At 45.2% G+C, this 27056-nt stretch overlaps 1 protein-coding gene across 8 annotated transcripts in view; it reads right to left on the reverse strand.

Annotated features, from left to right (window-relative positions):
- LOC118396818 (cell adhesion molecule DSCAML1-like) overlaps positions 1-25141 on the reverse strand; it is a 147949-nt gene extending 122808 nt beyond the window's left edge. For all 8 annotated transcript variants that reach the window (XM_052467327.1, XM_052467326.1, XM_052467325.1 and 5 more), the window contains exons 1-3: positions 24934-25141; positions 12182-12502; positions 3753-3899 (exon numbers count right to left, since the gene is read on the reverse strand). In XM_052467327.1, the coding sequence (XP_052323287.1) occupies positions 3753-3899; positions 12182-12502; positions 24934-24976 (511 nt within the window). In that variant the 5' untranslated portion in view covers positions 24977-25141. The remainder of the gene's footprint in view (positions 1-3752; positions 3900-12181; positions 12503-24933) is intronic.
- Between the last annotated feature and the right edge of the window lie 1915 nt (positions 25142-27056).

Below are 27056 nucleotides of genomic sequence, written 5' to 3' on the forward strand. Positions count from 1 at the left end.
TTTACCTAAAGTGGAACTACACTAAAGCACAGTACCAGCTATAATTACCGGGGCCTGGAGATAAGCTCATTAGGGATCTTCAGCCTGGCTACAAAGGCCCTGAGTGAAAGAAAAAATAGAAAGGCATTCTATGATATTAAATACAAATTCAGCAAAACAAATACCCTTATAAAAATGTGGTTAAAATGGTCAATTTCATTCTGACCCCGGTAATACTGTATGATCGCGAAGTATGGGGACCCATCTCTCAACTTCGGCAAATGGGAAAAAGGCCTCATTGAGAAATTTCAGTTACATTTTTTTAAAGTATTTCCGGTGTCCACCGAAATACTCAAAAGAGCGCCTGCAGGTCAGAACTGTGACTTTTCTCTCTACACATTCAAGTGCAGAAAAGAGCATTTCAATTCTGTTCAGAAACATACAGACTGAGCGACTTGAGTCTAGGAATTGAAAGAAGAAGACACCTTAAATCTTGGCTTCTAAATAGATCTGAGAATATGTAGGTATTGTGATTTACAGGAAGTACAAACTGAGATTCACTTCATATTTCCCAGTTTTTGAAAAATAGATAGCAAACTTCAGACAGATTCCTGATGTACATAACCTCCCCATTCTGCAACAGTCAACTAAGCTGGCAGCTAAATGTGTCACCATGTGCCACAACCACAGAGAAATGGGACAGACTTTGTGGTTCTAAGTGTTTTGTTTCATTGTGTTATGTTTTTGTTCTTTTTTGATTTGATAATTATTGGATTCTTTTTTATAATTGAATTCATGTAAATACTTACAACACCTCATGTATACACTCTAAATACACATGAAATTATACATAAAAAAACATGTCATACACTAATCCACACACTCCTACATGTACACACACACCCATACAATACCATGTGCACAAATCAGAATGTGTGTGTGTGTGTGCTTGCATATGTATGTGTGCACACACTCACAAACACACACACACACACACACACACACACACACACACACACACACACACACACACACACACACACACACACACACACACACACACACACACACACACACACACACACACACACACACACACACACACACACCTGCAAGCTCGTCTGCAATCCGTAGATGATCTCATTGTATCTCATTGTTCCGAATCAATGTTGATGCATGCACGCACTGCATAGTCTCATTGTATCGATATACACTGAGTGCACAAAACATTAGGAACATTTCCATGACATAGACTGACCAAGTGAATTCACTGCAACGCTACTGGGTTCTTCACGCACAACAGTTTCCCATGTGTGTCAAGAATGGTCCACCACCCAAAGTACTTCCAGCCAACTTGACAAAACTGTAAGAAGTATTGGAATCAACATGGGCCAGCATCCCTGTGGAACGCTTTCAACCACCTTGTAGGGCTTATCTGAATCTGAGAGAGAGAGAGAGAGAGAGAGAGAGAGAGAGAGAGAGAGAGAGAGAGAGAGAGAGAGAGAGAGAACAAGACAGAGAAAGAGAGAGAGATAACCACCATATCCTATCTGCTTTATCCAATTACGTATAATAGTAGTCGCAGACTTCAGAATGGGGATATAGTCAGCTATGGAGGGCAGAGGTTCTATTGCCTTCCACTGCCATGTGACTCAGTCAGTTCAGCATTGATGATCTGCCCTCCCCTATGCTCAGTGGGGCAGAGAGTCACCTCGCCCTAATTCTGTGGGTGTGAAGTGAACTGGTGTTATAGTCTATAGCAGTACAACCATCTGCTAAACCAACACCAGCATGTCCCTGTATGTGCACAAAGCCATGGTATGGAGATTTCAATCATTAGAGGACATACAAGGCCTGACAGCTAATACATATGTTAATGAAATACACACACATAGGCAGGCAGACACACACACATCCATCCATCACTCACACAGACCGACTGGGTCTCACCACTCACACTGAGGGTATCCGTGACAAGGGAGAGGGGAATCCGACAGCAAGCTTTATCGATTCAGCCCAAACCCCCCCCCTCCCCCCCCTCCCTCGGGCCCTGTTCACACACATACAAACGCAGCTGCACTGGATCAATGAGTGCTCCAGTGTGAAGGACAGAGCCACACGCACACAAACGTAGACACACACACAACAACATTGAGAGAGGTGAAAGGGGAGTATCAGAAGGTGATGAGAGCTGGAGCGAGGCGAGCGACCTGTGTGTCATCTGACCTGAGCAGTCTTCTCTGACACCCCTTCATTTACTACTGGACCGCAGAGCGACCTTTAGCACTATAGGCATCTACACACAGCTCAACACACACGCACGCACGCACGCACGCACGCACGCACGCACACACACACACACACACACACACACACACACACACACACACACACACACACACACACACACACACACACACACACACACACACACACACACACACATATCCACATTCTGTAACAGCATGTTAGCAGTTAAAACACAGACGCAAATAGAAACCTAGATATTTTAATATTGCAGGAAAATTGACAGCACATCCCTACAAATGTTGGACAAAGATAGTGACATAGGCAGAATATAAAGACAATTTGTGTGTCATGGCTTGTTTTCTTTGGTCTGAATGTGATCAATGGGTAAACAGGTCCACTCCATCAATCCAATGAGATACAATGAGGCAATGTCATTGAATTACAGCCTCTTCACACACACACACACACACACGCACGCACGCACGCACGCGCACGCGCACGCACGCGCACGCACACACGCACACACACACACACACGCACGTGGGTGCGCAGGCACACACTCAGACACACACGCTCACACCCACAAGCTCACACCCACGCAAACACACACATTCGTCAGCTCTAATGTCTGATTTATCCCCCTCACATTGCTATTAAAAACGGCAATGAGTGACGAGCCACAGATCACCCCATGAGAGGCCATTTCATGAGACTCCATTTTGAATCATTTGACACTTTGGTCCAGGCAAAATGGGACACGGCACTAAAACCACAAAACAGATTAGTGCTGATAAACAGAACTCCAAGTGACCTCAACAGGGGTCTGAGGGTTTAACCAGCAATATCGGGAAAAAACCAGGGTGTGATATTCATTTAAATCAGGAGCCCAAAATCAACATTCAAAAACCATTATGCTCACACACAACAATCCAGTGGGTGGTACAGTCCAGAGTCTGTTCGCTGTGACTTTTTATGGAATGCATTTTTATTTCCCTGAGTGAATGTGTTTGCAAGTGAATGTTCATCCCACAGTCAATGTACAGAAATAACAGTTGTTTAACACTTATCATCCTTTGGGCCAAAATCTGACATGTTTGTCATGTTCATTCTCATGTAATCAACCAATCAATAAGCCAATCAATTAAGCAATCAGCCAATCAATAAGCCAATCAATTAAGCAATCAACCAATCAATAAGCCAATCAATTAAGCAATCAGCCAATCAACTAAGCAATCAGCCAATCAACTAAGCATATCAGCCAATCAACTAAGCAATCAGCCAATCAACTAAGCATATCAGCCAATCAACTAAGCAATCCCATTCACATGCATTGGTGATTGGTTGGGAAGTTTCTTTTCAAAGTGCGAATGTGTTTGTTGATGGGTGTCCATTGGAAATAACAGTTGTACTTTTTTGGGGCCCAAAAATATTGCCATCTTCATGCTCATATAACCAACCAGCCAACCAGACAGCCCATTTTCCCCATTTCCATTCATTCAGGTCTAAATCTGAGATGCTCCTACCTGGCACCATGGAGACGGTGTCTTTCTCCCAGGACACCACGCTGACGTACTCCTGCACGGCCGAGGGGATGAGGCACTTGAACACGGCCACGTTGCCCCGCATGGAGCGCTGGTCTGCCACCCGAACCGTATAGGGCTCCCTGAACACTGGAGACGAGAGACAGAGGAGAGGGGTGGTTAGAGTGGAACAAAGTTGGTTATTCTGCACCAAACTGTGTTAGTCAGCTAATCTAAAGCTAATGCATTAGTTTCGGAAAGCTAACACAAGCCTTCCTGTTAAAGTTAAGGTTGCTTATCATACAAGCCACATGCAAGACATGGCCTAGCTTGTGCCCCACATTACTACTCAATGTAAAACAAGGACCTCTTTTACTGATATACAAGAGCTGACATTGTTCCTGGCCTATAATTCACTGAGAGACGCTAAGAGTAGCCCACATGTAAACTCGGGTTGGTGGACTGTTAAACAACATCAAGTCAATGTCGTTTTCGCTTTAATCCTGCAATGGAGAAACTGATTGTAAAAAGAAGCGACACCCAGTTGCGTTGAGACAGAGCTGGTGCGAATGGCGATTACCCTTCTAAAGAAAGACCTAGGCAATTCTAAGAGACGGTGCGGAATGACTGGGTGCGGGCAGTCACGAAAAGGGGTGCCCTTTGCACCTGATGCACAGGAACCTGGACATTGCACAGATATATATATATATATATATTTCTCATTTGTATATATATATACAAATGAGAAATGGCAACACTAAGGGTACAGTGTGGATTGGATTGAAATTGGCCTACAGTTTACGGCAACATGACAAGACGATAGCAGAGCTGGTGTGAATGAAATGTAATTGTATATTAATTTCAAGCGTAATAACAGTGTAATCTCAAAAAATGTATTAGCTACTGACACAAGACAAAAGCATGGGCGTTTGGCATTTCCAACATGTCGATGCAAATGGGATTACAATGTGGACAAAAATCAGCTGGAAAACAACGTGGCGAGGTGGACTCCGTGGCACTGCAATCTAATCACAGCTAATTCTATGAGGCTTCTCTCATACCAATCAGGGAAGTAATTGTTTAACCACGTGAAGTCGACAACACACACACACACACACACTCACACACGCGTACACACCTACTCACGCACACACACACACACCTTGACTGCATGGGCTCTTTCTCTACAAGTTCTCTAGCGATACAATTAATGCCTAGCCTGGAGGTGAATTTCCTTGGTCATTAATAATGCTTAATGCCAGCCGCCAGTGTCACCCACTGAAACCAGAGCCAATGTCCTTGTCAGAATACTGAAGTCGTTAACCTTAACGTTGTGGTGTGGGCCTACCGCAAACGTAATGTAACCACAAGACACGCTTCGAGCAACCGTAGCCAAGCCCTATAACTATTTGGCCTTTGCACTCAGTGGCCTAATATATTATGGAGACTAATTTTTGGAACAAATCGAAAAAAGGACAAACAATTCCAATCAGGTCTTCATTCCAATTCTTCATTTAAATGCTCCCTTTTATTATCACACAGCCGACCATCTCTGGATCAATGGGCTGAATCGATTAAGTAGCCCCTTTCGCAGCCTAGCCAATACGTTCAATCATTTATTTACCCCTTGACTGACCCTGCGTCTCATCACGCAGAGCTAAATTGCCCCATGACCATTGAACCTCTATGAGACTGTTTGAGGCCACAACAACTGACAGCAAACATCACGGATTCTTTTCACTTACATACTCGATAAAGGCTTAAACCAGAAGTAGACTAACAATCGTGACAGCATTGTGATATTACACGTTCCAGTTTCGAGGCGAGAGGTGCAGAAAATGCCACATGTGTTTCATTAAGCCCTTGCAAGTGCATGCAAATGGTAGCCCAGTGTTAATGCATAAATTGCACTCTCCTCGCATGCACACCGTCATTAGGACGTTACTGATGCCTGACTATATCCACCCGGTTGCCTAGGAACGGGCTAAAACATGGCTCTGGCGCTCTCTCCGCGCACTGGGAGGAGAGGCCTGTATCAACGCTGCCTAAATAATTAACTACAGGGAAATCAAATACACTATTTACTTATTTATGAAGCAGCATAAAGAGAGAAGAGAAATAACGAAACGTAGGGACAACTGAATGGATGTACTGTATTGTGCACGTTAATGAATGAACGGGAGGAAACAACAGCTTGCTAGCAGGTTCCATCTGTGGCAAAAGATCTATAAGGCCAGAGATACAAAGGAGGGGCGGTCAGGCCGGGGAGCGTACCGGGCAGCAGTGGACCTGCTCTCCCAGTCCATTGTGCTCAGTCTTAACTCTGTGTGTTTGTGTTGGTAGAAAGGGGAGCTGAGGTGAGCTCACTGAACAGCTGATCCCAGTTCACTCTCGATCCACCCTGTTTTGTGTAACTCTATTGCCGTGTGATGAAGGAGTAGGACATAGCCATCGGCCTAGCATTGATTACACAACGTCCCCCTGAAATAGTCATGTGACCTTGGCAAAGGTCACAGAGACCATCAGAGTGGAATGGCAACAAAAAAAATAGATGTTTTTCTGAGACTGCATGTGTTTTTCTTGTTTTTACGGAGTATACCCTCTCTGGTCCAATGTTGAGAGACCGGAAATTGACGCTTACTCAGACTGTCAGGCAAAAATAAATAAAAAGTTACCCAATAGTCTCCCACGCCATCAGTCGTCTGTGCGGTGTGCGTTTGCGTGTGTGTTGTGCGCGCGTGTTGCGTGCATGCATGTGTGTGGGAGAGGACAGCAGGCATTTGACAGGTGTGAGGAGCGCTGAGCAGGCAGCCAGAGCCCAAATGAGATGCGCTCCATCATCACTTGATCTCAATGAGCACACAGGCAGGAAGTCCTCATTACCAGAGCTTGAATAAGAATAGGCTCCAAACTGCAGGCAGGCAGTGGGACCAGACAAGGTCTGCCTGCAAAGCACTCCAACATGATTGACTGCTCTACAGCAGCGGCTATGTCCCAGTTCTGTTGACTGACTTTGTTTTTCTCCTTTCTTTTCGGGTCTTTGTCTCTACTGTGAAATGGCTTGCATTATCTTGTCTCTCCCCCCTGATGGCCACTGAGAGGTGGAAGGATGAGCCAGGTCTCAAGTGTGATGCTCACACCGGTAATTCATTCAGACTGTGTTTCGAGAGGTCAGAAACTCTGTCTGGGTCCAATATTTACTTCGTAGAGCATCACATCCAATAGCTAGATTTCCATCCAATTCCTGACAGATTTCCATGTGAATATTCCAAAATCTGCATAAATAAAACATACACCAGAGATGTGTTTCGATCAAATTGACCTGTTGTGGATAAAAGTCTGTGCGTGGCGACATAGTGCACATAAAAAGACGTTTTGCGGTTAAATTCCCATGTACCGAAAAATAAAATACAAGTTAAATGGTCCTTTAACAGTCAATCTAATTGACATAATAAAAAAAATCCTTATCTAAATCCGACAGTTTAGAGAGCTAAACTCAAAAAAACAAATGTCCTCTCACTGTCAACTGCGTTTATTTGTGTAAATATTTGTATGAACATAACAAGATTCAACAACTGAACAAGTTCCACAGACGTGACTAACAGAAATGGAAAAATGTGTCCCTGAACAAAGGGGGGTAAAAATCAAAGGTAACCGTCAGTATCTTGAGTGGCCACCAGCTGCATTAAGTACTGCAGTGCATCTTCTCCTCATGGACAACACCAGATTTGCCAGTTCTGCTGTGAGATTTTACCGCACTCTTCCACTAAGGCACCTGCACGTTCGTGGACATTTCTGGGGGGAACGGCCCTAACCGTCACACTCCCATCCAACAGGTCCGAGTGGTGCTCAGTGGGATTGAGATCCGGGATCTTCGCTGGCCATGGCAGAACACTGACATTCCTGTCTTGCAGGAAATCACGCACAGAACAAGCAGTATGGCTGGTGGCATTGTCATGCTGGAGGGTCATGTCAGGATGAGCCTGCAGGAAGGGTACCACATGAGGGAGGAGGATGTCTTCCCTGTAACGCATAGCGCCCCAGACCATGACAGACCCTCCACCTCCAAATCGAACCCGCTCCAGAGTACAGGCCTCTGTGTAACGCTCATTCCTTCGATGATAAACGCGAATCCGGCCATCACCCCTGGTGAGACAACCGCGACTCGTCAGTGAAGAGCACTTTTTGTCAGTCCTGTCTGGTTCAGCGACGGTGGGTTTGTACCCATAGGCGACATTGTTGCCGGTGATGTCTGGTGAGAACCTGCCTTACAACAGGTCTACAAGCCCTCAGTCCAGCCTCTCTCAGCCTATTGCGGACAGTCTGAGCACTGATGGAGGGATTGTGTGTTCCTGGTGTAACTTTTTATTTATTTTTTTATATTATTTATTTCACCTTTATTTAACCAGGTAGGCTAGTTGAGAACAAGTTCTCATTTGCAACTGCGACCTGGCCAAGATAAAGCATAGCAGTGTGAACAGACAACACAGAGTTACACATGGAGTAAACAATTAACAAGTCAATAACACAGTAGAGAAAAAAAAGGGGAGTCTATATACATTGTGTGCAAAAGGCATGAGGAGGTAGACGAATAATTACAATTTTGCAGATTAACACTGGAGTGATAAATGATGAGATGGTCATGTACAGGTAGAGATATTGGTGTGCAAAAGAGCAGAAAAGTAAATAAATAGAAACAGTATGGGGATGAGGTAGGTAAAAATGGGTGGGCTATTTACCGATAGACTATGTACAGCTGCAGCGATCGGTTAGCTGCTCAGATAGCAGATGTTTGAAGTTGGTGAGGGAGATAAAAGTCTCCAACTTCAGCGATTTTTGCAATTCGTTCCAGGCAGTTGTTATTGCCATCCTGTACCTGTCCCGCAGATGTGATGTTCAGATGTACCGATCCTGTGCAAGTGTTGTTATGTGTGGTCTGCCACTACGAGGACGATCAGCTGTCCGTCCTGTCTCCCTGTAGTGCTGTCTTAGGCGTTTCATAGCACGGACATTGCAATTTATTACCCTGGCCACATTTGCAGTCCTCATACCTCCTTACAGCATGCCTACGGCACGTTCACGCAGATGAGCAGGGACCCTGGGTATCTTTCATTTGGTGTTTTTCAGAGTCAGTAGAAAGGCCTCTTTAGTGTCCTAAGTTTTCATAACTGTGACCTTAATTGCCTACCGTCTGTAAGCTGTTAGTGTCTTAAAACCTCTTTGGGATTGGGGGCAGCATTTTCACTTTTGGATAAATAGCGTGCCCAATTTCAACTTCCTGCTCCTCATGCCAAGAATATAGGATATGCATATTATAGTATCTTATATGTGTGATTTAATGAAAGTTTGATGTTTATATAATTTTATTTGAATCTGGCACTCTGCATTTTCCCTGGCTTTTGGTCAAGTGAGACGCGACTGTCCTCCTATCCTAGAGAGGTTAACGACCGTTCCACAGGTGCATGTTCATTAATTGTTCATGGTTCATTGAACAAGCATGGGAAACAATGTTGAAAAACTTCTTGGTGACAGGTGGGCAGTATTGAGTAGCTTGGATGAATACGGTGCCCAGAGTAAACTGCCTGCTACTCTGTCCCAGATGCTAATATATGCATACTATTAGTAGTATTGGATAGAAAACACTCTGAAGTTTCTAAAACTGTTTGAATGATGTCTGTGAGTATAACAGAACTCATATGGCAGACGAAAACCTGAGAAAATACAAACAGGAAGTGGGAAATCTGAGCCTTGTATTTTTTTAACTCAGCCCCTATTGTAGATACAGTGGGATATTGGTTATGTTGCACGTCCTAAGGCTTCCACTAGATGTCAACAGTCTTTAAAACGTTGTTTGAGGCTTCTACTGTTAAGTGGGAGCGAATGAGAGAGGAATGAGTCAGGTGTCTGGCAGATTGCCACAGGCTCTGTGGTGCGGTCACGAGAGAGTTAGCTCTCATTCCATTGCTTTTCTACATTCAAAGGAATTCTCCGGTTGGAACATTATTATTATTATTATTATTTTTTAAATTATTATTATTTTTTTTACCCCTTTTTCTCCCCAATTTTGTGGTATCCAATTGTTGTAGTAGCTACTATCTTGTCTCATCGCTACAACTCCCGTACAGGCTCGGGAGAGACGAAGGTTGAAAGTCATGCGTCCTCCGATACACAACCCAACCTGCTTCTTAACACAGTGCGCATCCAACCCGGAAGCCAGCCGCACCAATGCGCCGGAGGAAACACCGTGCACCTGGCCACCTTTACATAGCGCACACTGCGCCCAGCCCGCCACAGGAGTCGCTGGTGCGCGATGAGACAAGGACACCCCTACCGACCAAGCCCTCCCTAACCCGGGCGACGCTAGGCCAATTGTGCGTCGCCCCACGGACCTCCCGGTCACGGCCGGTTACGACAGAGCCTGGGCGCGAACCCAGGGACTCTGGTGGCACAGCTGGCGCTGCAGTACAGCGCCCTTAACCACTGATGGAAGCATCTTCGGTATCATTAGATATGTCTGTCAAATGCCGATGATGAAAATCAGGACTTTGACGGTGAGAGAGGGAGGGAGAAGCAAGAGAAAGAAAACAAACAGCGATTTTCATGAATGTACAGCGATCCACACAGATACCAGTGCTTTTATTGGCACAGAATCAGCATGCACGGGAGGGAGGGGGAATTAGAGAGGGGGGGGGGGTGGAGAGATGAAGGGAGGGAGGGTGTCACACTGAGCTGTCAGCTGTCATCAGTTTTCGACGCCACCTGAGACGGGACGCACCACACCCTGCCGCTCACGCCCTGCCCGTCGCCCATGGCAACTGCAGTATGTGGATGTGAATGTGAATGTGAGTGTGTGTGTGTGTGTGTGTGTGTGTGTGTGTGTGTGTGTGTGTGTGTGTGTGTGTGTGTGTGTGTGTGTGTGTGTGTGTGTGTGTGTGTGTGTGTGTGTGTGTGTGTGTGTGTGTGTGTGTGCGTTCTGTGAAGGTGTGTGGCAGTAGTGGCAGAATACACAGGCGACTCCTGGGTGCTGCAGTTGAGGTGCTGCAGAGTTGGGTGTGGGCGTGACGGTTGGTGGTTGTTCACAGACTCAGCACTTATTTGATTAATTGGGGTAATTATTTTGCAGGGAAGGTTGCCCTACACAGACGCTGGTTGGTAGGTGACTCTACAGCCGATGGGACGAGGGTCCCTCTGGGCAGAAATACCATAAGGGGTGTGGTGGGGGGAGGGAGGGTTGTCTTCATTTGGCCATGAATTTGGCAAGCGAACTGTTAAAAACTGAATCGCTATTGGATTTGTTTGATTTGATCTCATACATCTTTTAATGGCTGTTGTTCTGATTTTCAAGACGCAGATTGTTCATTGAATATGTCGCTGAACGTGAGCTAAAACACCGACAATATTTAACCTCGAGTGTAACTCTGTTCAATCCCTCATGTTTAAACTCATTCCCATCCCAGCTTCAGTAAAAGCCCTGGCACAGCTACCCAGAAGAGCTAGCTTGACAAAAACGGTGTGTGTGTGTGTGTGTGTGTGTGTGTGTGTGTGTGTGTGTGTGTGTGTGTGTGTGTGTGTGTGTGTGTGTGTGTGTGTGTGTGTGTGTGTGTGTGTGTGTGTGTAGTTGGGGGACTTTCCAGTCCATGGACAGATGGAGAGACTGGGAGACAGGAGGCCTGCTGGCATAAGCAGGGGACAGGCTGGTGTGTGTGTGTGTGTGTGTGTGTGTGTGTGTGTGTGTGTGTGTGTGTGTGTGTGTGTGTGTGTGTGTGTGTGTGTGTGTGTGTGTGTGCGTGCGTGTGTGCGTGCGTGCGTGCGTGCGTGCGTGTGTGTGCGCGGGAGCGCGGGTGCGCGGGTGTGTATGTGTGAAATCTCCCATTGCAGCGGGGCCAGCCCCACAGACCAGCAGTGACCTTGGCACAGGGCACTGGAGTCACTCTGCCAATTGTCTGTGCCGCTGTGTGTGTGTCTGCCAGTGGCATTTTAAAGAAGCAGGGTCAAGGCTTTGGGACGCTCGCCACCCCACTGAGTCTTACTGTTATTTAGGGTACCAATATGGACGCCGTTGGGTTTACCGTTTGCTACAGCTGTTTCTGTTGTTAGTGTTGTTCGTGTGTCTTTTATTAATAGTGTTTGGGGAGTGGGTTCTCTTAGAATAGTGCTGAGAGTACAGCGTCAACCCATATGAGAAAGCATTTTCTTTTTGTTTCCCAACCTCTTCCCGGGCAGCCTTTTTCTCTTATGCTCATGCTCCTCTCATTCTTTGTAAAGACGCTGTGTTTCTGTTTGCCCCCAGAACAGTGTTCAGTTGGGTTGTACAGGTGAAGCTGTGTCTCCTTGTCTGGTCCTATCTAAGGCTCCCCTAGAAGTGTGTACTGTATGTCTGTCTGTCTAAGGCTCCCCTGGAAGAGACTGCTTCTGTTCAGTCTGAGTCTGACCTGCTTTGATGCGGATGCTGGGGCTGCGGATCTTGCCGGCCTGGTTCTCTGCGGTGCAGAAGTAGTCGTTGTCATGGATGTAGCTGTTGAAGGCGGAGGGCGAGAAAGGGTAGAGCTGGAGGGTGCCGTTGGCGTGCACGTGGCGGATGTGGGGCACATCGTAGATGTCGTCGCCGGTGGCCAGGTACCAGCGCAGGACGGCATGGGGTGCGCCGCCCGCAGGGCAGGGCAGGGACACCCCGACCGAGCTGGAGAAGGTCACCCGCTGCAGGGAGGCGTTTACAAAGTACAGCCGCGTCGAGACCACATCCTCACTGTTCACTGTGATGGGGAGAGAGAGACACGGTCAGGATAATACACACACACACAAAGGAAAGCTGTATCTGGGCCACATCCACACACACATACACACACACCCACACAGCCAACGTGTGGGCAGCCACCTGCCAATCTCCAAACTGGGTTATCTTCTAGAGATTTCCATCAGGTCAGCACAGCAGTTCCCAAAAATAGAATCAATTACTATTTCTCCATTAGGCAAATGACGTGACGTAATGAATGCATCATTTATTTTCAGCTACATGTGACTCCGTTATGATAAGCTGGAGCGAAGCCACAGTTAGACGCTCTGCTATAGGCTCATGAACACAGTCCACTTGATTTGGCAAGTTGCTCTGTACAATAACTCAAATTAACCTGGGCATCGACTTTGATCAGGTGGCACGTGACTCGCACGCCCGTGTTTTGTGTTCGTGCGACTCAAGTGTGCCTCTCCGATCCACCTTAAATCGAAACGGGCGACCTGACTGCCAAACGGTCGTGAACAATCCTCTGCAAAGCATTAACATAGTATCAGTCGTGTAAGATGAGTCCAAAGAGAGCCCTTCCTTAAACCGGCATCTGATTTGGAGTTGAAATGGGTCAAAACGAAGAAGCCATGAGGCTGTTAGAACAACACCTAGTCTGCCAGTTCAACCCATCTCACGTCTATATCATCACCGAGAAACCTTCAGCATATCTCCAACCACAACCCCGGAGGGCTGCTTTGCAACCACTATGGCTTTCACAAGCCGTCGCTTCAATTAATCGTCTTAGGGGAGCTACATCCCTAAAACATCCCCCCCCTGGCAGTGTCTCCTGGGAAGCAGCTAGACGTCTTTTTCGAGTTGGGGGGGGGGGTTTAGGGATAATTTCTTCAGAGTCAATGATATATAATTAATCCTCTTCCCCAGTTTGTGTCGACAATGGCCGGATTAGCCCCATCTTTTTCACTCTGAATGGCCCGGGACGAATAGCGGTGAATGGAAGTGGCGGCTGAAAGCCTCATCAAGGTAGATTTAGGAGGGGATCTACAGCACAGCAGATAACCTTACAGCTAGCCCTGTGCATTGATGTTGAACCAAATTAGCATTAGGAAAATCATTAAAAGAGCCATGAGGGGGGATTCAACATTTAACATTTTGACACAATACAAATGTTACAGATCACACCAAATGAATTTCACTGATTCATTGGAAAGAGATGAATTGATGTGTGACAGTTAAGCCTAGTATGTTTATGGACCTCTCCTATATACACTACATGACGCACAGTACAGCAGTGACCTTGGCATAGGGCACAGGGGTCACTCTGGCAACTGTTTGTGCTGCTGCGTGTGTCTGCCAGTGGCTTTTTAAAAGAGCAGGGCCAAGGCTTTGGGACACTCGCCCACCACTAAGTCTCATTGTTAGTGAGGGGACCAAGATGGATGTTTGGTTTTCCGTTTGTTACAGATGTTTTTGTTGTTAATGTTGTTTGTGTGTCTTCATTGTGTTTCGGAGAGTGGTTCTCTTAGAATAGTGCGACGTGGACAGCATCAAATCATGCACGTGCTCATCGAACATCTCATTTCAAAATCATGGGCATTAATATGAAGTTGGTCCACCCTTTCCTGCTATAGCAGCCTACACTCTTCTGGGAAGGCTTTCCACTAGATGTTGAAACATTGCTGCGGGGCATGCTTCCATTCAGCCACAAGAGCATTAGTGAGGTTGGGCACTGATGTTGGGCAGTGATGTTGGGCAATTAGGCCTGGCTCACAGCCAGCACTCAAATTCATCCCAAATGTGTTCAGTGGGGTTGAGATCAGGGTTCTGTACAGGCCAGTCAAGTTCTTCCACACCGATCTCGACAAACCATTTCTGTATGGACCTTGCTTTGTGCACGGGGCATTGTCAACCCCAAACTGTTGCCAAAAGTTGGAAGCAAAGAATCATCTAGAATATCATTGTATACTCTAGCGTTAAGATTTCCCTTCACTGGAGCTAATGGGTCTATCATGAAAAATAACCCCAGACCATTATTCCTGCTCCATCAAGCTTTACAGTTGGCACTATGCATTGGGGCAGGTAGCGTTCTCCTGCCATCCGCCAAAGTCAAATTCTTCCATCAGACTGCCAGATGGTGAAGCATGATTCATCACTCCAGGGAACGTGTTTCCACTGCTCCAGAGTCCAAAGGCGGCGAGCTTTCCACCACACCAGCCGACGCTTAGCATTGCACATGGTTATCTTAGGCATGTGTGCAGCTGCTCGGCCTGGAAACCCATTTCATGAAGCTCCCGACAAACAGTTATTGTTCTGACGTTGCTTCTAGAGGTAGTTTGGAACTCGGCGGTTAGTGTTGCAACTGAGGACAGATGATTTTTATGGCCCTGTTCTGGGAGCCTGTGTGGCCTACCACTTCACGGCTGAGCTGTTGTTGCTCCAAGACGTTTCCACTTCACAATAACAAATCAAATTCAAATCAAATCAAATGTATTTATATAGCCCTTCTTGCATCAGCTGATATCTCAAAGTGCTGTACAGAAACCCAGCCTAGAACCCCGAACAGCAAGCAATGCAGGTGTAGAAGCACGGTGGCTAGGAAAAACCCTCTAGAAAGGCCAAAACCTAGGATGAAACCTAGAGAGGAACCAGGCAATGGGGGGTGGCCAGACCTCTTCTGGCTGTGCCGGGTGGAGATTATAACAGAACATGGCCAAGATGTTCAAATGTTAATAAATGACCAGCATGGTCAAATAATAATAATCACAGTAGTTGTCGAGGGTGCAGCAAGTCAGCACCTCAGGAGCAAATGTCAGTTAGCTTTTCCTAGCCGATCATTAGGAGTATAATAACAGCACTTACAGTTGTTTGGGGCAGCTCTAGCAGGGTAGAAATTTGATGAACTGACCTGACAGTGCCACGTTGAAAGTCACTGAGCTCTTCAGGAAGGCCATTCTACTGCCAATGTTTGTCTAGGGAGATTGCATGGCTGCGTGCTCGATTGTATACACCTATCAGCAACAGGTGTGGCTGAACTAGCCAAATCCACAAATTTGAAGGGGTGGTCGCATACTTTTGCATATATAGTGTAAATATTAACAAACAAAAGCCAAGGGACCTCTGGTACAGCACAAACAGAATGGAAAACTTGACACACGTGATGGGAGGGTATTGAAAGGCTGAGATAGGGATACAGCCCTCACTGCAGTGCCTTCGGAAAGTATTCAGACCCATTGACTTTCCCCACATTTTGTTCAATTACTACCTTGTTCTAAAATTGATGAAATATTTTTTTCCCTCATCAATCTACACACAATACCCCATAATTACAAAGCAAAAACAGGTTTTTAGAAATGTTTGCAAATGTATTAAAATGGAGAACAGAAAAACCACATTTACATAACTATTCAAACCCTTTGCTATGAGACTCGAAATTGAGCTCAGGTGTATCATATTCCCATCCTTGAGATGTTTCTACAACTTGATTGGAATCCACTTGTGGTAAATTCAATTGATTGGATATGAATTGGAAAAGCACACACCTGTCCATAAGGTCCACAATTGACAGTGCACATCAGACCAAAAATCAAGCCTTGAGGTTGAAGGAATTGTCCGCAGAGCTCCGAGACAGGATTGTGTCAAGGCACAGATCTGGGGAAGGGACCAAAACATTTCTGCACCATTGAAGGATCCCAAGAACACAGTGGCCTCCATCATTCTTAAATGTGAGAAGTTTGGAACCACCACCAATCGGTAGAGAAGGGCCATGGTCAGGGAGGTGACCAAGAACCGGATGATCACTCTGACAGAGCTCTAGACTTACTCTGTGGAGATAGGAGAAACTTTCAGAAGGACAACCATCTCTGCAACACTCCAGCAATCAGTGCTTCATGGTAGTGTGGCCTGATGGAAGCCTCGCTTCAGTAAAAGGCAAATGACAGCACCGCTTGAAGTTTGTCAGAAGAAAGCTAAAGGACTCAGACCATGAGAAACAAGATTCTCTGGTCTGATTAAACCAATATTGAACACTTTGGCCTGAATGCCAAGGATCACGTCTGGAGGAAACCTGGCACCACCCCTACGGTGAAGCATGGTGGTGGCGGCATCATGCTGTGGGGATGTTTTTTAGCGGCAGGGACTTGGAAGGATTGAGGCAAAAATGAACAGAGCAAAGTACAGAGAGATAATTTACGGAAACCTGCCACAGAGCACTCATGACCTCAGACTGAGGTGAAGGTTCACCTTCCAACAGGACAATCACCCTAAGCACACAGCCAAGAAAATGCAGGAGTGGCTTCGGGACAAGTCTCTGAATGTCCTTGAGTGGCCCAGCCAGAGCCCAGACTTGGACCCGATTGAACATCTCTGGAGAGACCTGAAAGTAGCTGTGCAGCAATGCTCCCCATCCAACCTGACAGAGCTTGAGAGGATCTGCAGAGAAAATGGGAGAAACTCCCCAAACACAGGTGGGCCAAGCCTGTAGCGTCATACCCAAGAAGCCCCAGGTCTGTAATCGCTGCAAAGGTGCTTCCACAGAGTACTGAGTGAAGGGTCTGAATGCTTTCGTACATTTTATATTTCCATTTGGAATTGTTTTTAAATAGCAAAAAAAAAAATGATTTTCTTTGTCATTATGGGGTAGTGTGTGTAGATCTATGAGGGAAAAACGTATATATCTTTTTTTTACATTTTAAAATAAGGCTGTAACCTAACAAAATGTGTGAAAAGTCAAAGGGTCTGAATTACCTTCCAAAGACACTGTAGGTAAGGGTCTCTCTCTCTCTCCATTCATTCATCCCTCTCCCCCTTCTCTTCCTCCTCTCATTCTTTGCCACGTCTTTGTTCTCTCCCTTCCTCACTCTCAATATCTTTCATCTCTCCTTCTTTTTTCTCTCCCCACCACTCTCAATCCATCCTACCCTGTGTCTCATCCTTTCTCTCTCTCTCTCTCTCTCTCTCTCTCTCTCTCTCTCTCTCTCTCTATTATAGTCCTCCAGTACATGGCAGGATAGGTTGTGTGATTTGAATTTGCATGCCAGACGCAGAGAGTTAAATCCATATAATCTCCTTTCGCATTTAACACACACACACAGTCTCTCCGCCCTGGTAATCGAACCACCATGGAAGGCCTCTTTCCCACTCCCCTGGTGTGTGTATGTGTGTGGGTCGGCTTAAATCAGGGCCAGGGAAGGGTTAAGGGGTACTAACAGAGTACAGGGGGGTCAGTGTGTGTGTGTGTGTGTGTGTGTGTGTGTGTGTGTGTGTGTGTGTGTGTGTGTGTGTGTGTGTGTGTGTGTGTGTGTGTGTGTGTGTGTGTGTGTGTGTGTGTGTGTGTGTGTGTGTGTGTGTGTGTGTGTGCTGTTGGGGGGTCAGTGTTAAGGCTGATTGGTATTTAAGGTCAAGCTTTATGCTGGAAGTGTGTCGGGTCAGTGATGAGGGGTGTGAGGTGTATGAGGAGAGGTGACAGCATGCGAGTGTGTTCATGTGCTTGTGTGCACAGAAGTGCATGTGTGTGTGAATGTGTATGTGAGGTCCCTCTCCTATCCAAAATGGAGCAGTTCCTCTGTGTCTAAAAGGTGTAATTTAGGTTGAGTGCAATTTGGCCCATATCATGTGCCATATAAAAACACAACTCTCTGCTCATGTTCTGAGCGATAGACCATTTCAGCACCATGGACAGGGCCACACTGGCTTTTCAGTCTCACATTTACATTTTAGTCATTTAGCAGACATTCCTATCCAGAACAATTAGGGTTAAGTGCCTTGCTCAATGGCACATTGACAGATTTGTCACCTTGTCAGCTCGGGGATTTGAACCAGCGATCTTTCGGTTACTAGCCCAAAGCTTTTTTACAACAACAAAGAAAAAGCCCAAAATGGTTAAGAAATGAATCCTTGAATCATCATTGAGCATCACTGTAATCTTAATGTTAAAAGCTAACAGAAAGACTTTCCACAAATAAACAACAGTGAACGCCTGCTGTGACATCATAAAAAATGGTGGCCACCGAGCGACATCAAAACAAGTCGGAGGCATTCCCAGATAGAACTAATTGGGAAGGAAGCAAACAGGCTACTGTGGATGAAGCGGCTGTTGTGCTGCTGTCCTATTGGCGAATCCAGGTCAGTCAGTTGAGCACAGTACAACACAGAGAGGGCAGTACAGTGGTGGACTGGACTCCCATCATGCAGCACAGATTGTGGCCTCCAGCAGAAAGGCCCAAATAAGACGGTCATAATATAATCCCACAGTTGGGGTCTGGGGGAGAGAGAGCCAGGGGGTGTCTCGCCAGACTGACAGGGTCTGTCAGCACAACTGCAAAGAGAAGAGAGAGACCAAAGAAAGAAAAGACAACACCCCACCCTAAAAGTGGATATAGAAGCCCCGTACCCAATCCCAAATCAAGCCCCTGAAAGATGGATGAATGTAAACAAGATGGCAGAAAATCCATCATACCTTCCAGAGGGCTACGTGAGATGATACAATGTTGCCTTCACCAGGAGGAAGTCAAGACATGCCTAGGGGGAGAGGTAGAGGCTAGGGCTTGATTTGGGATTTGAGGATTTGAGTATTGGAGCAAGGGGCCAGTCTGTACCCCATCCAACAGGGAGTAATGGTGGAAATAAGGAGGGGAGAGAGGACTGAAATAACCCGAATTCTCCCTTTCTTTGTTCTGAGACGTCCAACGCGACGTCTAACTCACAGTTCTTCCATGCCCTCAGGCTGCCCGCCCTTTTCCCTGGCATGGGCAGAAAGGGAGCAGAGGAGGAAAGGAGCGAGAGAGGGAGCTAGGCGCACTCATCCATTTCAGAGGCATATTTTCCTTCCTTCTTCAAGCCTGAATGCATTGATTACAACAGGAGAAGGTCATTGTCATTTGGGTGAGTTCCCTAAAACATCACTCCTGTTGGGCGAAGCCTCTTCACTCCGTCTCCTGCTCTTATTCTGTTGCTGTGACAGATTTGACTCAAGCCTCTCCTCCCTCCACACACAGACACATTTGCACATTTCCTATGCCCCCCCCCCTTTTGCGGGCAGTATGAAAATGGCGTATGAATATGTATGCCACAGAGGCAGGGATATTGCCTATGGTGAACCGCTATGCATAATGCAGCTCTTTCTGTCTCATCCACACACACACACACACACACACACACACACACACACACACACACACACACACACACACACACACACACACACACACACACACACACACACACACACACACACACACACACACACACACACACACACACACGTCTCTGAGATTGATACCATCCCATGCACACAGGTCAATAAATCTCTCACACACACACAATAACGTACACACGCGTATACACGTAGACATTCTCAGAGGCAAGCGAGGATACGCCCAACGTTCCTGTTAAGGGTCTGGTGAATCATACAGAATACAATACTCGATATGTTCAGGCAACATAACTCCAATGTCATTGCGGTCAGTTACAACACCGCAATAACGTAGTAATGATGTTGTACAACCCATTATGGGAGAGCAAGAAGAAATGATATTATTGTGAATGCTATTTGATACCCATTTTACACACAAAGACACTGAAAAGGATAATGCATTGGCATCACACTGAAATTACCTTGCCGTACTCATGCACGTGCGCACGCACGCACACACGCACGCACGCACGCACACACACACACACACACACCCCTTCTCCATATTATGCAATGTCAGTGGAATATTAGGAACCATTTCCATTTGAGGATCCACACTCTCCCTCTTCAAAGGAATGACTTTCACAGTTGTGGAGTGAGTGTCAGATTTTGGGGTGTGATTTATCCTCTACCCTTCACCCTCTACCCTTCCTTCTCTGTCAGAGATAAGCAGAGTGATAGTAAGCAATGTGGCTAGACAAAAGAGGGATGCAAAGGAGGGAAAAGAAAAGTTGGCCACGTCACTTTAAAGCAGATTATCCTCCACATGACCCAACTTCTCTCCTCTCAACCCATCTACCCCCTCTCCTCTCGCCCCTCTCTCCTATTCTCCCCCCTTCTCCTCTCCTTTCATCTCCTCTCCTGGTGCAACAGATCTTATGAAAGTGGAGACAGGAGAGAATACCTGTTGAGTTATCAAACTCAATTGGACAGTCAAGTGTAAATAGGTCAAATCGTTTTTTACTTCATAAAATGAGCATTCGTTTGTGTTCATATTTGTGTGTGTGTGTTTTTTTAAGGCATTGGCGAGTTACCCATTGTAGGATCAGAGGAGAGAGGCAGCATTTTCTATCTGTGTCATTTTTTTCTGTTTTCCCCCATATGGTTAAGTTAGCCCAGGCCTACATTATGCATGCATGTGAGGAATAGGCTCCGTGGCTTTTCTGTTCACCGGCCAAGTCACCAGCACAAACACTCAAAGGTAAAAACAGCTGTTGCTTGCCAGAGCAAGAGGAGGGGATGCGAGTTAACACGAGTGTGGTATTATTGTGGCCGTGCTTCTCATAGACAAAAAACAAGTTCATAGGTAAGGTGTTATTTAGGAGAATAGATGTGTATAACCGCAGAGATCGACTACTGTTGCTCAATTATATTCAGCGAGAGAGAGACCTAAAATTGTAATGTAATTGAGAGAGGGGGGTGTTCAGACGACTTGTTGCGGGATAACTCATGGCTAAGGAGAGGACAGGTAAGGTCGAGTCCACATCATTGGATTCAACATGAGATACTTAAATTGAAAAACGTATATTCAATGACATAAGTTGGCGTCAGATAACAATACCGTGAGTAAATGGGCACACGTGGCGACGTAGTAGCCTAGCCTATCACCAGGACGCAGACACAACACCCCTCGACGCAGTGCAGTGGTCTACATTAAATTCGAGGCAGTCTATTTCTGAATCTGGCTCATAAGACAATTACTACGCGCCCATGCTGCCGTCTCACCTCTCAGTTTGTGTGTATTTTATTTGATTCCAAAATGACACTGCCGCCGGACCGGGCCTTGGTGGTAAATCAGACGAGTGCCATAACGGTTGACAAAATACGTTATGAGGAGAGCAGAGAGCAGCACGCCGTTGTCAGAACTATCTGGCCCAGACGATGGCAACAAACGGCTTTCCCATCAAACATAACACAAATGAGGAGGGACAAATGCAGTCCTCTAGTCAATGGACTGGTTTACTTTTGCAAATCAGTTGAAAATCCGGTTTTGGTTTCAGTTTAAACCAAAGCCTACTAATTACGCAGCTGGGAAGGGATGGTAATTTGGGTAAAACAAGAAGAGAAACCAATTTTTCAAATTGCATCCGGTAAGGGGACTGAGTAGAGAGAAAGAGGTGTGTGAGAGGGACATTACAGAGATTAGAAAATGGCCTCAAAATGCAGCATAAAAAATGCTATTATATATTTTGCGTAACAAAATGCTTACACATCACAAATTAATAAACACTGATGAAACGAATAATAATAATTATCATTATTATGATTAATATTTTACAATAATAATATACACAATAATAATAGGGAAGGTGTTTTAATTTAGGCAAATCTTCAGAAAATCTGTCTCAGGCAAGATAATATCGCAGCCACCACATATATCACATTGTTTATTTGACTAGTGCCTATCCTTAAAAATAAATATTTCTGCCCCCCTCCCATAAGGTAAGGGTAACGAAATATGCATGCGTAAAACCCTACTGTTTAGATTAGTTAACTAATCTATTTATATCCTACATTCATCCTATGATTCATATCAATTGTAATTGTACAGTCATACAATATTCGGTTTCAAATCGACTGGAGGCCTGTCAGCCTGAACTGGAGGAAAGTGGAATCAGCAATGAATTGATCAAATAACTAGAGTATCTCTCCCTCGTTATTTTACAAACCGTAGTCTTGATCAGAATATTGGGTGATTTTAATTTGTGTAGACATAACAATGATAAAACAGTAGGCTTTAATTATCGCAAATTATTTTTTTTAACGTTAATACATTGCAACAAATATGTACAATAATTGCCATCACCAATAGGCCTGATTGTTCCAGATGAATAGATGGCACGGATAGCATCTTTCCCTGCTGATTTGTTTTGTGTCTCAACACATTTCCATAAAATGACAAGCGACCCTCCAGATCATGACAAAGAAGAACGAGCGCAACTCCCCCCTTCCAACCAGCAGTTGATGTGTGCTGGTATGGCCGAGACGCATCAATTAAGGGACATCTGGTTATTCATATTGCACTTAAATGACTAATTAGCCTACTGGAAACCAACTACAACGAAAACGTATATGTCTGATCTGAGAACACCAAATCATGCAAGGATGTTTGGAAGCGATATCCATCAAATCTAACACAGGGTGTTGTGTGCCGTTCCAGGAAAGTGAGAACCATCATGGAGGCGCGGCCGACTCAGGAAAATACGCAGTCCTAATGCATATGCATGTGAGATTGTTGGTTAAAATGTCTCTCTGATCAATACTTATATTTAAAATCAAAACACAAATACGAGTTACGTTAAATCGCATAGTCAGTCAATACAAAATTGATTGTTGACAAAAAAATAAATGAATAAAGCGATGCTAAATGGAAGTTGGTTATCTACATCTCTTGCCTCCACTCTTTCCGCTCCACTGCCTAGGTGAAACCCCCACCCCTCCCTCCCTCCCACCACCTTTCACCACACACACACACACACACACACACACACACACACACACACACACACACACACACACACACACACACACACACACACACACACACACACACACACACACACACACACACACACACACACACACACACACACACACACACACACACACACACACACACAGTACATCTTGTTCAGTCACGGGACAAGGCGATGTGCAGTACATCATCTAAAAAGACCTTGTAATCCAATTAAACACAACAAAAACACCACAAAAAGCCCTACTCACAACAGCAGCACCACGCACACACACACCACACCATCCCCGAGTGTTGGCCTGCAAGGATATAGGCCATGTATTTCAGATGTCTAAACGAACATCCACGCATGGACACACAAACATTAACAGAATAGCGGTAGAGCCTATCTGCATGTGGTCCTAGACCTAATTACGTTTTTTGTTTGTTTGGTGTTTATACAATGATTTATGTATTTATTTATTTGAACATATCTTGGGGTTTATGACTGAATTGTATCGACTAGATTAAGTTCAAGTTGTTGAAATGGTTGACAAGCGTTCATTCTGAAGCAAGTATTTAAATCAAAACCATATTCAACCTTCCTCTCGATCTGCAGTATTTTTCCATCCAATCAGTATGTAGAATCTGGGGCATAGAAAAATGGAGGATGCATAATTACACTACTGATAATAACATCCGAGTGTGTCTGCATGCGCTGACCCGTGTCATTCTAGAAAGTGAAGCAAATTGCCAACAGTGGAGACATTATCTGCCTAAAATCCCAGCGTTCAATATCCCCAGCATCAGTTTACACATCTCCTATCAATTTATTTGTTGCCCTTATTGTGCGCTCATTTACAGACACACTAAATGTTACGCTCATTTACAGACACACTAAATGTTACGCTCATTTACAGACACACTAAAGGATACGCTCGTTTACAGACACACTAAAGGATACGCTCGTTTACAGACCCACTAAAAAGTGCGCTCATTTACAGACACACTAAAGGATACGCTCGTTTACAGACACACTAAAAGGTGCGCTCATTTACAGACACACTCAAATGTACGATCATTTACAGACACGCACTAATTTGGAACGCCAAAGAAGCCATATTAACAAATCACACATAAGCCTGACACATTCTGTTATTTGTTATGGGACAGAGGAAAGAGAGCAAACACATGTACACTCGACTGCCCTTCTACTTTTCTGGTAAAAGTCCTACAGCTCAGAGACGCAGTTGGAGTATGTAGCAGCATGCAGCTCGCAATCTTTGCGCTTGCATGTCTTCCTCTCCTATTGTTGTGTCTCCATATTCATGACAACTCGAGATGTGCATACATACAATTGGTGTTACCTCCCCTGTCGTAACTGCCACAGACGGCGTTCAGGGGGATATGGACCACACTGCTAATCTGTCTGTTACTTCTCGAAATTTAAAGTCAACATATTTACGCAGCTGCATAATGTGTCCTTGGTTTTATCAATACATCTGAAAGGAGGGATGGGGACTGAAAAGTGCTTCTAATTGTCATCCTCCGTCCTAAGTGGGCTTAAAGAAATGAAGCCCATCCAAATCAATATTTTTTTTATTCAAGTGAAGATAGGCCATTGACTTTAACTGACATTTAAAAAAAAGGGGGGGGGGGATTTAAAGTTGTAACTTTTGTAAATTAGCGCATTCCAACCCGACCTCGTGTATTGAAGCACAACTAAACACAAATAGACTATATGCACCACAACTTCAACGTTGCATTGGAGAGAGAAAAAGTTTGCGTGTCTTTCACGTACCTTCTTGGAAAGAGTACAGCAGGAATAAAGTTACCAGCCACATGCCATAAATAGCAGGTATATTTCTCAGGAATGTTGTGCAATCCCGACGAGTGCGCGGCGCAGTGTTCGGCCAGACGAGGCTCGGTGCTGGAGTGGTGACGATGCTCACCGGCGATCTCTCCAGCCCTAGTCCCAGACTCGCCAGCGCCGTGGAACGGCCACTGATCTGGTCCCGCCTCCCGCACCCTCCCCTAGCCGGGACTGTCATCCGAGAGGGCCCCTCCCCTGCTATTCTAATGATGCGCGGTGATGGAGAAGTGAGGCAGTGCATCTACTGTACGAGGATCACAAGCACGGAGAGCCCGGGAGAGGGGTTTGGCGTGGCAGAGAGCGATGGAATATGGAACGCTTCTTTTGCGCGGGTGGGGGGTGGTTTGTGTATGATTCTGCAGCGGTGGGTGTTTGTTTATGGGTGCTCAGGTGTGTGGTTCTCGAGGTGTGATAGAATAGGTTTGCTATTTATCTGTAAAGGTCCATGGACGCGCACACCTGTGGACTTTTGGGGTCTTCACTTCACATCCGTCTTCACTTTGCGCACAAAGGAGTTCACTCATTCAGTGACTGTGTCAGCTTGGCACAATGGATATAGATACATTTACGTTTGGTAGGCTACTTTAAAGATAAAGGTGTTATTATTTTTGCGTGCTATTTTTTGTTGCTTGGGTAGCCTAATATATGCAGAATTGAGAGACTCAAGAAGCATTTTTTTTGTCAGATCGATATGAAGATCAAACAATGAATCTCTCTCTATCTCTTTCACTCTCGCTCTCTCTGGCACAGACGCGGAGCCACACACGGCTCAGCGCGTCCTTAGAGACTGTGGGCAACATTCTGCCGCACTCTCTCCAAACACACAATTCAGTCCCATTTAAAATTCAATTTTACCTAACCCCTAAACCTAACCCTAATCCGTACTCTTACCCTTACCATAACCATAACCGTAACCCTAACCTTAATCCAAAAACCTAACCCTATACCTAACCCTAGCTCCTAACCTTAACCTTTAACGTAATTCTACCCCTAAAACTAAAACTAATTCTAACCTAAACCATAAATCCCCTAGAAATAGCATTTGACCTCGTGGACCTAACAAAACAGCCCCAGTTGGTCAAATATGTGTTCATTTATTCTTCTGGTCCCCACAAGACTAGTTAAACATGTCCACACACACACACACACACACACACACACACACACACACACACACACACACACACACACACACACACACACACACACACACACACACACACACACACACACACACACACACACACACACGTATTACATATATTCTGTTATTGTTTTATTACCACAGTCTACACATTTTCAACAAAAAGTAGGGTATAATAATGAATAATGAAATCAGACAAAACTGTTTCATAGTTTTTGTCAAACTTATAACTTTAAAAAAATGACATTGATTTACTGTAATTTAATTTGTAAGATGATGACGAATAGCTTCATAAAGAATTATTGTTGCAGTCGTGGAATGTCATTTTTTGAGCCAATTACAACAATACATAGGATCTGTCCAAAATGGCACTCTATTCCCTATACAGTGCCCTACTTTTGACCAGGGCCCCTATTAGGGACGCTGGTCAAAAGAAGTGCACTACAAATGGAATAGGGTGCCATTTGGGAGGCACTTCTAGAGAGAAACCCAGCTATACCTCAGTGGTTCCACTGTAGCCTTCTGCATTGGTCCCCTCAGTTCCTCCGCAGTGGGCACTATCCACGCCACTTCACATCTCGCCTGTAATTATCGAATAGCTACACGAACTGTAGTGTTATTGATTATAGGGTATACGAGGCACAGTCACCAGAAACAAATGAATCCTGATATCTGTCAACCCTCATCCTCCTCCCCCACATACTGAAGCCTACATACAGAACGAACCAAATAAACCAAGCTCCAAAACACAGGACCATGCCTAGTGACTGTATATGAAAGGACAGGCTAGAAATCTTCAGACTACAATGTCACCTACACTGCCTTCGGAAAGTATTCAGACCCCTTGACTTTTCCCACATTTGTTACGTTACAGCTTCATTCTAAAATTGATTAAATCTTTTACGTT

Source organism: Oncorhynchus keta, chromosome 18, assembly GCF_023373465.1.
Source record: "Oncorhynchus keta strain PuntledgeMale-10-30-2019 chromosome 18, Oket_V2, whole genome shotgun sequence".
Classification (NCBI taxonomy): domain Eukaryota; kingdom Metazoa; phylum Chordata; class Actinopteri; order Salmoniformes; family Salmonidae; genus Oncorhynchus; species Oncorhynchus keta.